The 13,353-nt window shown below is 47.0% G+C and overlaps 1 protein-coding gene across 2 annotated transcripts in view; it reads right to left on the bottom strand.

Moving 5' to 3' along the window:
• The window catches only part of LOC144170763 (lachesin-like), a 122,872-nt gene that overhangs the window by 32,230 nt on the left and 77,289 nt on the right, over positions 1-13,353 (bottom strand). For both annotated transcript variants that reach the window (XM_077700749.1, XM_077700751.1), the window contains exons 2-3: positions 9,291-9,498; positions 7,770-7,925 (exon numbers count right to left, since the gene is read on the bottom strand). In XM_077700749.1, coding sequence (XP_077556875.1) covers positions 7,770-7,925; positions 9,291-9,498 — 364 coding nt within the window. The remainder of the gene's footprint in view (positions 1-7,769; positions 7,926-9,290; positions 9,499-13,353) is intronic.

Below are 13,353 nucleotides of genomic sequence, written 5' to 3'. Positions count from 1 at the left end.
CAGCGGAAGCGTATAATAGCTTGGGGGCAAAGCTAACAAAGATTGAGGAACATGTCATTTGGACTTGTAGCCAGGCCATTGAATATGACGACTTTTTTTCTTGTGCATTTGCTCTACATGGTAGTGGCTCTGGCATCACCTTCCAGAACAATCGCTGTTTTTATTTGTCATAGCGTGGAAGCTTGCAAGGAAGGAACAACCAAAAACTGGAGTTGAAACGACCACTCAAATTTAAACGTCGAGGTTGGGAAGTGTCTTATATATCTGGGAGTTCTTATCGAATCTGCTCAACGTCTCTAGTTTCACGCGTCGCCATTCAGATCAGACCCGCTCAAACATGGAAGGACCTGACACCCTAGAGGACAAGCATCAAGATCGAACGCGCTTCCCTCCACAGACGAAGCTAAATCTTCGAGGCTTGAAGTCGGTTCACATCGGCTTTATGATTTGCCGTGCATGTTATATTGGCCGAAAGCATAAAAACAGAGGTCGCCCTTCAAAAAAAAGTATGTAATAAATATGAATGAAGCAACACTTAATAAATATTTGGAAGTTCCTGAAGCTTCAAGTTGCTCTAGAAAGCAGGTTCAGCTTAAAAGCAACATTTTTAGTTTGGTTTACTTCCATGCTGCTTCGTGCGTGTGTGTTCGTATGTGGTCATGCGTGGTTTAGTAGGAGTGTTTGTTAATTTGTTTGTTTGTTTGTTTGTTTGTTTGTTTGTTTGTTTCGCAGCCTGCGCCTCTCGGAGAGTAAAGAGAAGTATTCTAAAAAGTATTTTCAGAGTATTGTAAGAAGAGAAGTATTTTCAGAGTATAGTAAAGCAACTTGAAATCGTGTTAGGCAGTCAGCGTTCTGCAAGCTTTAATTGTTGCTGACAATGAATCTCTTGCGTTTGGCTCATTTTAACGTCTCGTAGGGAGTTCGTGCTTGCGAGGGAAAAAGATAAAATCACACAAAAGCCACTGTACAGGCTGTTTAGAGCATGGGAGCACCTCCCATGCGCGAAACCTACCATGTTCAAAGATAAATTTTTCGCAGATTTAGTTTTAGTACCGCAAGCTCCCGAAACTCAAGAAACGTTTGAAGGACGCTCTGCTCATATTACTTCGTTTATATGAATAATTTTTCGTTATCATGTTACAATGTTTCTAACACATCGCTGGCCACAGGGCTGGTTGGCATTTTAACGGCTACGAATTTTCTGCGCTGCAGAGAAAAGGCGGAAAGCGAAAAACAAGAAATTGAAGGCTATAATACAAAGAGATGAGTTTCAGCCGATTTCTATTACACTACGAGAAAGTGTTCAAGGAATCATGAGGCTAGCATACAGCTTAACTTCACACGTCAGTTATTCCAACAGTGCCCGGTCGTAATAACAGATATGTCGCGTGTCATTCACACTGCACTTAAATATGCTGGATAAGAGAATAATAAAAATACAAGGTGGCGACGCCTCGAACCACTTTCTCGACCTCCACTAATGCTGGCGCCATGGCGGCCTGTACAGACTGGCCTATTCCCTTAAAAACATGCTCCAGCTTGAAGGGACTATGCACTCGAAATACGAAACAGCGCTATTTCATAACTTTATGACATATAACATACGGCTATGGTGTAAACAAAAACCTGTGGGTAACTACGATCCCCAATTTCACGTGACTCTTTTCAACAGCGTGACTCTATCACAGTAGTACGAAGTGTCAGAAACTCCTCTCGCCTGTTTTCGCCTCTGTCGTATGTTTTTATTTTAGATGACCTGCAGTTTTCTGACTTTCGCCAAATATTAAAGTCAGCTTGATGCTCATACCTGCGGCAAATATGGGACACATGACCCCGCCATTAAACAGACTATACTCTCAATTAGCTTAAGTAGGTTAATGGTGATAGCGCGCTGCCGTTCTACGCCCATTGACATGTACGGAGAATACCGACTGCCCGTTTTTGTCTGTCGCCTCAAGTACGTCAACGGTAGTTTTGGCACGTTGTGAAGCTTTTTTAGGAAGCGGGTAATTTTAACACTGCCCTTTTCGACGGAAGTGCATTTGCAATGCCTTTCAAGTGGAGGAACAATGTCCTCATGCCTTTCAGCTAGCTTTTCCTACGGACAGAAAAGGTCACGCTCTCGGAGCTAACATTTTCGATACCGCGACGGAATGAAAACCCGAAGCACGCCAACAAAATGAAATGAAAAAGCCGGAATTCCGCGCATAGATTTCTATTACACAATACCAGTAAAAGTGGAGTTAATACAAAACAGCAGTGATTGCCAGACTGCGTGCTTTTTTAACTCACTACTTTCTTTTTTTTTTCTCCTGCTTAGCGCGTCTGCCGCAGCTGAGAGGAGGGGGAGGAGGCAGCAAAGCCGCGCACGCATAAAGAGACGGTTTCGTCGAGGAGCAGCAACATTGAAGTCGTCTGGCAAGCTGACTGGGGGAAGAACAACGGTGTTCATTACGACCGGAGTGCTCCCCTGCTTCCGAGCGGGACCCATCTGGTCGGGTTCCGGGCCGCCTTGTAATCAGAAATTCAATTACAACGCTTCACCCTCTCCCCCTCCGGTCTCCTCCTTTTTCCTCGCTTCTTAGAGGGTGGCGCCGAAACGACTTTGCGACACTTGGACGGAGGCAGCGCCACACGCGCGCCGCTCGCACGGGGCCCTGGCTGGCGCAAAGTAAAGTCGCCCGTGTCGTGGTGAGCGTTATTGGAGAAAAGCCTCGGGTTACTTAATGGCGCCGACCGGCGCGGGTTTTGAACTAGGCATAGCGGCGGCCCGGAGGAGGTGGCACGCGCGTGCATTGATTCGGGCGTTTCCCCTCCCCGCTACCCTCGCTCCTCTTGAAGGAGCGAGTGGCCGATACTCGAGTTGTTGTTAGGAGGCCGTTCACTTGGCCTGACTAATTGCCCGAGTAGCGTTGGGGCCTCGGCAACGCTCGCACTGCGCGTCGGAGGGAGGAGAGAGGCAGAGAAGGCTATGGGGGGCGATTTTGAGACGACAGATGGCCCCGGGATCGCTCGAAGCTGGGGCGAAGGGCGGAGGGGCAGCGGAAGAGGTAGATGAGGGGTGAGAAAGAGATTGGAACTAAAGGACAGCGAAGCAGAGAGGGCGAAACGAGGGGGTTTGAGTTTAATGGGAGGGATTTTGATTCGAAAAGTCGCAGGCTCCGAAGCCATCTGTGGTTCGCTGTTATCGTTGGAAGCGCACAGCCTCGCCTGCTGTTAAGGACGCGAGAGTGAATGGCGCTTCAGCCGTCGGCTGCGAAGGGCTCGACTGAGAGGAAAGCTTGTAAGTCGAGGCCCATTAATTTGAAAAGATTTGAAGCGTTGGCTGGAACCGAAGCCTTCATTTTTTTCTAACCTTCTTGTTTTTGTTTTTTTTTTCCTTTTCGCCACTTGCTGGTTCTATTGTTTGTGAAGCCGCGTGCACGTTCCACGTTACGCTTTGCTTATTTCTGAAAAGCCGCGTGTGGCCAAGCCAGCAAAGAAGAGGAGAGAAATTGATTGTCCGTACATTTTGTGGCCGGCGTGTGGTTTGGAAGCGTACAAATTATGGTTCCTTCGTCATCTTTTGTTACCCGGTCGACTAATGCTCGCTTTTCATTTTGACTCGCTGCTTTCCTCCGAGCTTTAGTGTTTCCTTCGTTAGCGACAGAGAACTATGGCCTTCCTCAATCACCGAAAGTTATTTCCGCTTTGTAAAGCTGGAAAACCTTGTCCCGAACAAGATTTCTTTACGGGAAAATGACATTTTTTTCGGGAGAATTGTGTAGTGTCCTCAGCCTTCTTTGCTGCTGAAGTGTTTACGAAAGGCAACTTGGGGCTAGGTGTGAACGTCTTTACTACAAGTCTACCTTAATATGACAGAAGTCAACACGACGGAAGTGTAAAATTACATTGGCCTTTATCTGTGGAATGCCGCGCCGAGAATACAAATATTACATTCTCCGCAGCAGCAGTTGTTTATTAGCGCACACGGTGTGAAAGCATGAAAGTGGAATCTTACCCCCTGCACACAAATTTTTCCACTATGACACGTTGCGCCACAAATTGAGAAGACTGGATAGTGATGATTGGAGAAGCTTATATTATCATTATTTTAAAGAGAACAGCGTGATAAAGGACGGCATATGTGAAACTTGCGTGGCTGACAGCGCTGTTAAGCGCATGTTTTAAAGAAGAAAGACTGCAGCTCGAACACCTTACTTACCAAACCGACAGCGTCATTTGAACCGTATACTGGTGGCTGAACGTGAGGCGCCATTCCACTCCCTTCTGTGCAAGTGGATGACGAGCGAAGCCGTGGCACGTGGCAGAGGGTAAGACAACGTTAAATGTGTTTATAACTTGGTAGCGGTGGTAACCATAGCGTTGTGATTACTGTGATATATGTTGAATGGCCCGGCTACCATCTCAGACAGATTCTTGGCCCTAGTTGCACCTGTACGTGACGGTTGTTGAGTAAAAGAGGGACTGGGTTAGGTGCAGCACTTCAAGCAATTGTCTTCTAGCTCCGAGCAAACATTTTCTTGCTTGATTTCGAAATAACCGCATTGAAGACTCCAACTATGATCACCAGGGTCTTGAACGGGATGAAGGGGTCATCACGGCTAACCTATGCAAAATGCGTCGTCGTCATATACTTTTAGATATTAGACTTGGGTGTGCCTGGAGATAAATACGCAGTGGGTACCACAATTAAACCTTTAGTTTGTATGGCCCAAACACCGCCATGGTCAGAGTCACCGACGTATTGTGAGTCAAGGGTTTATGGTTTTTTGGGAAAGATTAGTGACTTATGTACATTGTTTGGTGGATGTGAATAATTACCCACTAGTTGGAACTCTTATTACGAGAACCGAAAGAACCACTCCTTCTGTGGCTTGTAGATACATGCCCACGTTTAAGTGACTGACGACTACCCTTGGAGTGTATCACACTTGCGGCTCGATTCCCTGGTCGCTTTTCACATAGCACCCCATCGATTACGATGCCCCTCCTGTTCCCTCCGGCGCTCGTCATAGGCACGCAGCTCTCCCGGGAGCCCTAACCATGCGTGGAGTTACCGTAGCATCGCCAGAATACGAATGGAGTGCCCCGTGCCCGTTGCTCTTCCGGGGTCATAATAGGGGGAGGGGGCATTCCCACCATGGTGCCTCCTTAACTCTAGGCCGATCTGTGACATCAGCGTGCTATCGTTCAAAAACTCGAAAAATTCTGCTATTACAGCCATGTATAGCTTCGCTGTAAAATTGCTTGTGGAATTACACCAAAGTACACAGGTAAAGCAAGCTTGGTGATCTTAGTAGAGCCACCCTTAACAACCAATTAGAACCTTCTTAATACATTAGGGAAACCCGTTGCGGGCACAGAGAACCGTTACGAGAAGCCGGCACGCTGTCCAGCCAAACATCTGGCACGCTAGCAAGCGAGAACGCCGTTTACATGGCACTGTGTCAAGTAGGCATGCAAGTACAGCACGCCGGGGCAGGCATGCCAAATGTTTGGAACGGGCACGGAAACAATTACCTTTTTATCTACGGCTGTCACCGTAAACTATTCGAGGGTGCTGCTTTGGGCCTGTTGGTATGACATGACGGAACCTTGAAGCGCTAGGACACAGGGACAAGCGAGTGGGACACACAAGGCGCTACTTCCAACAGTTTTAATAGCAGATGAAAACACATATATATATACACATGACCACTGGCCCACGTCGTAATACAATCTTACACGATCTTACACAATCTTACACAATCTTGCACATAATACAATCTTACACATAATACAATAATACATGTCATAATACAATGGAGTGTGACGTGTAAGATTGTATTATGACGTGGGCCAGTGGTCATGTGTATATATATGTGTTTTCGTCTGCTATTAAAACTGTTGGAAGTAGCGCCTTGTGTGTCCCACGCGCTTGTCCCTGTGTCCTAACGCTTCAAGGTTCCGTCATGTTAAACTATTCGCTTTCGTCTTTGTCCATGATGTTTGCATTGGCGTATCAAAACGCCCGAGGTACGGAGGCCTCTTACTTCCAGCAATGTCTGCCACCGTGGCAGGCAGCAAGAGCGGGAGATCGTTGCTGTAAGCTACCAAACGACTGCAAACTGGTCTCCGGCTTTGCATACTTGGTGGTTTTTACGCCGTGTTTGTACTCCGGATGGATATCGGAAGGGGGACGTGTTCTTTTACATAACAATAAAATGAAAAGTATATGAAAGGCAAGTTGCGTTCTTTATTTATTAACAAAACAAATGTTCGCAAGTTGTCGAGTAAAAGACAGTATAGCTACGAAGGTTATTCGGTGCACGCAGAAGGTTTCTCAGCCTTCAGTGCTTCCCATTTGTAGAAACTATTCTTATTTACGCGGAAAACTTATCCAAGCGAATGCATGCCATCTCCATTGTTCCATCCTTGCCTCCTTATGCCCATCGCCAAGGGAAGCCTTAGCACTCGCCCGGAATCCCCATCCTTCTTTGACCACGTGACCGTCCACGTGAACGCGGAGCACATGGTTGGGCGGGATGACTGGCTCAGGCTTCAGGCAGAGGTATGACGCCTACAACCAACCATAAAAAAGTGTGACTCGTTGCTCCGGCGGGCTGGTTTAATCTTATGCCGACGGGATACAAGGGACACCCCGCCAATGATGTAAAGATGACTCCCGTTACTACGAATTCCACGGGGACCGCAAAAATCCTCGATTTAACGAAACTTACATTTAAATAGAACGCACAATAATAGCGCCGTCATTAGTAAGCAAGACGACTCCCTTCTTGATTTTGTTCAGAATGTCTACTTTCGTCGGCAGTTCGATCGTACGACACAGTTTGCCTTGATAGTTCTGACTTATAGCTAAATTCGAAGACTGAAGCGTACACTGCGCAAACCGCTCATACGGAGCTGTGCGCAACAAAGAAGTTTTGAGGACCTGAAAAAAGAGAGGTGTACACTGGCGCGCTTCTCAGCAGGCCTGCCGCTTAGCGACTATGCGGTGGCTCAGTTGCGATGGTGTTGACATAGTGCAGAGCACGGGGGTGTTGTGGTGCTTCAAATTTTCGAATTTTATCGCGACATGATGGTCACCTTGATACTTTTTATCTGAAATAACTTCCAATTAGCCGATATATTGGGTTTTAGCTTCGAATTACCGAGCAATGTTTTCTATCCTAAAACTTCAATGTAAAATTGCCGGGAACGGACATCACTTCCAGGTAACCGAAAATTTCAATTAGGCAACTTCGAACTATCGAGAGTCGACTGTAGTTCATTTTAAAAGTGAGATTATTAAGCTACTACGTGAAGACAGGCAACATTGAGGCAGACGGGGGAAGGTTAGTTTCCGGAGGCCCTGGCGCCCAAGAACAGCCGGTCGCGATCCCGTAGAGGGCAGACAGTCCGTTACGTGGGCGGAGATATTTGATGAAACAAGTAGTACGTGAACGAGAAAAGCCGGAAAGAAGTCGAAAAGGCAATGAGGATTTTCCTGCAATGTCTATTTTTGCAAATATAGTTGTACCTAGAATAATGTATCCTCCAGCAGTACTTCTCCCCCCTCCCCCCCCCCCCCCCCCCACCCACTTATTTTTTTTGTTGGGAGGCACGTGTTACGATTCCTTACCGGGCAATGCTAGGAGTAGCGTCACCTTTCGGAAAGAGTAGACCAGCAGATCACTACAGAGCCATGAAGTCGGTCGGTAAGACTCCTAGTGGCTACTGGCGGGCATGGGCTGTGCATTCGAAGCAAGCATGCTCAGGTCACTGACCTTTCTCGCGGCCGAACGCGATTTCCTGGTCGTCCTCTCTTCTCCACGTGATTTCCGGTTCCGGCGTTCCTTTGGCGATGCACTTGAGCGCCGCTTCGCCACCCTCCCGGACCTCGGTGTCCGAGCTGGTGTTCTCTTCGTCGATCTTCGGCGGCACTGCGTGGCAGCGGCGAGAACAAGGCGGGCTTCGTTAGCGGGCGTGAATCGCCCAATATCGGCTACCGTCTGAGCCAAAGGAAAAGATGCACACACGGTGCTAGCAGTGGACTCGTACGGTTTCCTTTTTTATATGCGGAGCCTAACTGGGTGAACTGGCCTCTTTTTGCGCCGATTTTTTTACTTCGCCTTTTTTTTTTTTTTTTGGTGTCGCCATTTTTCCCTTAAAGCCGCTTTAAGCACTCGTTATTATGTACCACAAGCCACCTATGCACTACTGAGTTAGCCACTGAGCTGCCAATAACGTATTGTGCTGATACAGTAGATTGCAGAGCTCCGGCACAAAGAAAGTTTACATATGACTGTACTCGCAAAATACTTAGCGATCCAATAGTTTAGGAGTGGCTGCTATGCCACTATTCATCGAGAAACCTAGCAGCGCTATTTCAAGCTTGAGCTAAATGTGTACCCCGGCATACGGATGCAGAGAACGTTTAGTACATAAAACAACGCATGGAAAACCTGGAAGCGCCCCAGTTGTGAGAGGTGTGCCATCTTAACTTCCGGCATGGTGATTGCACGTTTTCGTAAGCAACAAAAGAGAGCTTGCGTATTTAGGGTAACCTTAGGACCGGGCCGCGCATCATCATCATGTGCTCAGTCCCGGTGACCTGCGAACCGGCTGGGCACTTTAAGCGAACGTATGGCGGTCGCATTTCAAAGCAGTTGGAGGACCTCTCGGATTCCTGCTATGGGCGCCCTAGATATCTGGTCATTTGCCCCTATAAACCTCCTGACAATAAAAGTTTTGAAAGATTTCGCATACTGCATTAATGCGTCAATATCTTCAAGATTTCTTGATTAAAACTGGTCACCACCAACTGCCCGACCATATTCGCCTAATTTATGGTCTATTTCGGGTGGGTTTTTTTATTGAATGTGGCAAACAAAAGTGTTTTTTCTCTATTGCACCGCCATTTCACCAATCACTTGCAGAAATACTTGCCCTGCCCTTCCCGCGACGATGCAAGCAGCACTAGATGGGTCGTTGACAGGCTGTTTTAACACTGAATTTGTTTCTGTTTTTTTTTTCAAGGCTACAGACTACCGTACAGGTGGCTTAATCAAATCAAGGTGTGACTTATCTTCGACGCACAACAAAACTAGCCGTAGTTGCACTCCCAGTCATGTTGTGTCCGCGCGAATGATTGAGCCACCCCCGAGAGAATGCAGTGGAATGGGGCGAAGAAGCTGATTGTCAGTGAATGGTCAGCACACGGCCGGGTTGAGCGGCGGAACATACGGCGCCGCCATTCCTTCTCAGCTGACTGTCCAAGGGTAGAGGTCGTTTTCAGGGGCGCTCACCGACGACGTTGAGGTAGCCGACCTGGGACTTCATGGGCGACGTGTTGATTTGGCACATGTAGGCGCCCCGGTCCCGTTCCTGCACGTCGTGGATGTGCAGGTGCCAAGTGCGGTGGCCGTTGTGTGTCACCTTGAAGCGCGAGTTGTGCGTGATCACGCTCTTGGCCAGCGTCAGCAGGGTGAACTTCTCCACGAACATCCAGGCCACCTGCGATGACGACAACGAAGAGTGTAAGGAAGACTCTCCTCGTTACCTATAACAATCAAGTGTACTTTCGAATGACAACGGCATACTGCCCGTTAACATCGCAGATTGTAGTTAGACATCGCAGATACACGTGCGATGATTTTATGATTTAGCAGGAAACCTTCGCATTTCAAGACAAGACCTCGCGCCCTTTGCGCTACCGAGTGATCCTTTCGCGATGTTTGAGATTTTTTAGGTCACAGCGTGGATTAGACAAGAAAAAATATTGCACAAAAAATTGGTCAAGCTATCTAGTACCAAGTGAACTTTCCCCAACTTCGTCTGGCTAAAAATAAAGGTGCTGCGAAGGTAGCCATTATTGGTATTTACTTTCACTAGCGAGTACAAAAGTCGTGCTCGTAATACTATCCCCCTTATACTCAACTCCTCCTCCACTCAAGCCTACAGTCGCGGAGATTCTTGTGAGCGATTTTCACACGTGAATGCATTGCGGTTTCCTCCGCTCAACCGAGCCGATGAAACACATGGAGTGGAGGGCAGATTCAGAAAACAGCCATTTGTCTCGTGAACACTACTAAAATAAATCGTTGTACTCCTACTCAAGTTTATTATTCTTTTGTCTGATGGATGCGCTGCAAGATTTTTTGGCAAAGGCAACGAACACACAAAGCGTCGCGTGAGAAATATTCAGTAAGCATCGTGCGATTCATGCATCGCTTTTTTATCTTTTTTTTCTACGTTGCTGTAAAAGAAGGGTGCACCAAAATGCCGCAAATTATTCTGCTGACATCTCGCTACACCGATGGAACCCATCATCGCAGTAACTTTTCTTCGTGGTCGCCAGTCCGGTCTCTCCCTGCCGGACTTCCTGCGGTGCTTCACGCTGCAAAAGCGAACGTCAGCCGTACACGTCCGCATCTAATAAAGTCACACCAGCAAGTCAAGTAGCCCGGACGCGGCCTGCAATGAAAAGTAAGAAAGAAACTAAACGCATGGAGGTGCTTGGACCGTGCGACGAACATCATGTCCTGAATGTTGTGTCCACGCTGCAACACGTCACGGCAAGAAAAGCAATTGTTCAACACGTCTGCACCTTGTACGCCGGGGACATTTTGCATCCCAAAAGCGAACAGCCTGGCAAGTTTTCCGCGGACCGATCTTTTCTGTTCTCTTGTCCTTTTTTTTTTTTTTTTTGCGAACTCTGAGCACAAGCGGGCGGCCATTTTCGATTTGTCCGAGGTCTGATGTCAAGCGCACGTGGCGTTCTGATGTCAAGCGCACGTGGCGTTGAAGAAATTGTTATGGTAATTTAACAAGACTCAATCTCCGCAGGAGCGACCACATGTCTACTTTTCGTCATATTCCCGATTGGCCACGTTGGTCAGTTATATTTTTTTTCCGGGCCATGCCATTAAAATGCGACTGCGCCTGGGAGAAAATAAAATAAACGTTTTTCTCCCGTGTTTACTCCAATTCGAATGACGGAAACTTTTTTATAGTTCCTCGCACAAGTGGCGCCGCGAGTGCGGGTGAAGTCCGCAGGCGCAAAACTATAAAAATGTTCCGCACATTGCCGTGTTTTGCCATGCCGCTTGGCGTGTGTCGCTGCGTACGTTAACTGCTCGTACAACGCGAAGACCAAAGCAAAAGCGTACAAGACCAGACGTACATTTCGAGCGCTGTCATGTCTACCTTTAGTTTTTGGCTATCTTTTGTTCATCTGATTTAATGTCGTTATTTTTAACGCCCTTAAAGGCGCCATGAAGAAAAAACAAAAGTTTGGTTCATTCAAAAGATTACCTCGTTAGAATCGAACTGACACCACTTTTAACGTAAACTTCGATCAAATAAGCTATATAGTTAGGAATTTGTTAAGCTCATTTCACGCAACAGAACCTATGATGTCATACCAGCCAGCCAGCTCTGAGATTGGCGGAGGGTTGCAAAAGCAAACGCAAATTAGGCAGAGCTTACTACTTGCCGAACGAGCTGTTTGCTCTTAAATTTAGGGCACCTTCTTTTTAAAGCAGCAAGATGGTGGGACAAACAGTGGAAGCGACGAAAGCACACGTAAACATAGAAGTACTGATGCGTACTGCTGTTGGTACTGCGTGCACTATGCTTGGTTTATCTGCACAGCACTGCAGGGCTTTGGGGTTGTCTCACACGACACTGGCCGAATGACGCAAGAAACGGTGTCTTACATGACCATATTTGTCGAGCGAGCACTATGTTTCCCGAAACGATTATTTTCTCACAGAAAAAAACAAACCAGGTTTAACTGCGGTCAAAAACAAACCAAAGGCAGAAAACGGTTTCCAGCGGACGGTGGCGCCATCTAGGCTCACTAACGACAAACAAGGCTTCTCCACCGGTGCACAGCGTTCGGTTCCTGTAATGTCATTGCGGACCACGAAAACACACTATTTCGCGGAAAAATCAAAATTTTAACCTAGATTGAATAATTGCTCAGTGAATAAAGCATCGTTTGTATCCAGAGAAGCGCTGGGGGCAGTACAAAACACAACATCTTTTGAATAAAACAAACGTGTATTTTGTCTTCATGGCCCCTTAAACCATTTTGTCTGCCGGCGCGGTTTTTTGTTGTCGTTGTTGTTCTGGAGAGACCACGCCCATCGTAGCCCATTGCCGTCTAGAAAGTTCTAGGTTGGTCCAAGACTATAAATAAAGAAGCGGGAGTTCTACTTTTCCCAAGGCTATTATATGCAAAAAGACAGGTGCAAAATTACAAAAAGGCAGAGAGATAAACAGTGTGAAGCAGCTAGCCAATGCTTGTGCACTTTTGCTTACTTCGGCTGTTTCATTTTATATTTCGCGGCAATGCTAATAGGAACGGCGAAATCTCAAACTTCAGAATATTCGTCCACATTTTATCAAATTCTTTCTTGCGGGCGCATTTTCTTTTTTTACCGTCTCTAGGGGGGTTTTAAGCGACGAAGCACACCTAGGCTGTAAGATGCGCAGTAGTGGCGGCATGCGGAATAGTTAAGCTGCGCGGGGATTTTTAACGTCCGTTGAAATCTCGACACAGGGACATTTTCGTTTCTATGCTGGCCGGGCAAGGTTTGTGGTACCAGAGCATTTACGACTCCCTGAATCAGATCATCAGGGATAGCGGCGACTCTCTCGCAACCTGCGCATTCCTCACGTGGCGGCATGTCATCTCTTCGAAAGATAACTATTCGACGTAACTTTGGGACCGATGTAAACAATATGCGATCGTATGGGCTTTTCCCGGTGTGTCAGAACGGCAAGACCATGGTGGCTGTCGGAGCTAACTGATGTTTCCTTTTCTTTTTCTTGGTGGGAGCCTCATATTTCTGATCAAACACGAAAAGTAGCCGCCATCGTCTTCAGCGTCAACACGAATGGTACCAAGATGGCTACCACTGTAAAGTGAATGATAAGCATACAGTAATCACTCGATAACCTGAAGTCGTAAAATCCGCTAAAAATTTCGAGGTAACCGGTGTTTCGAGTTAAGCGAAATGTCAAAAATTTCTGGCCAGGTCACTGAAATAAGAGCTACCGCTGGTAACAAAAGCTCCACTGCACCAGGGCGCTTTTGTGATAAAGGCAAAATATTTCGCAGGAGAAACAAAATTTTTATCATTGGGGAAAAATAAACTGCGTGACGCTTGCCTGTTTCGCATTGGCATCTGGCCCCAGGAAAGCGTTTTCGAGCTGTTTAACGCATCGCATTAATTGTTGGTCGCCATCGGTATACATTCCACCTTGTTTCGAGCAAGCGCAGCGTGTTTCTTGTTTCTGCCGCTGTAGGCACTTCTCAGGCTAATCGACGTCCGCATGGCCAACTGTGTTGTCCATAGCTGT

The sequence above is a fragment of the Haemaphysalis longicornis genome, unplaced genomic scaffold (genome assembly GCF_048455015.1).
Source record: "Haemaphysalis longicornis isolate Haplotype H1 unplaced genomic scaffold, Haemaphysalis longicornis Haplotype H1 scaffold_2, whole genome shotgun sequence".
Lineage (NCBI taxonomy): Eukaryota > Metazoa > Arthropoda > Arachnida > Ixodida > Ixodidae > Haemaphysalis > Haemaphysalis longicornis.
Note: the sequence above shows the minus strand (reverse complement) of the source record. Positions and strands in the feature narration are given on the sequence as shown.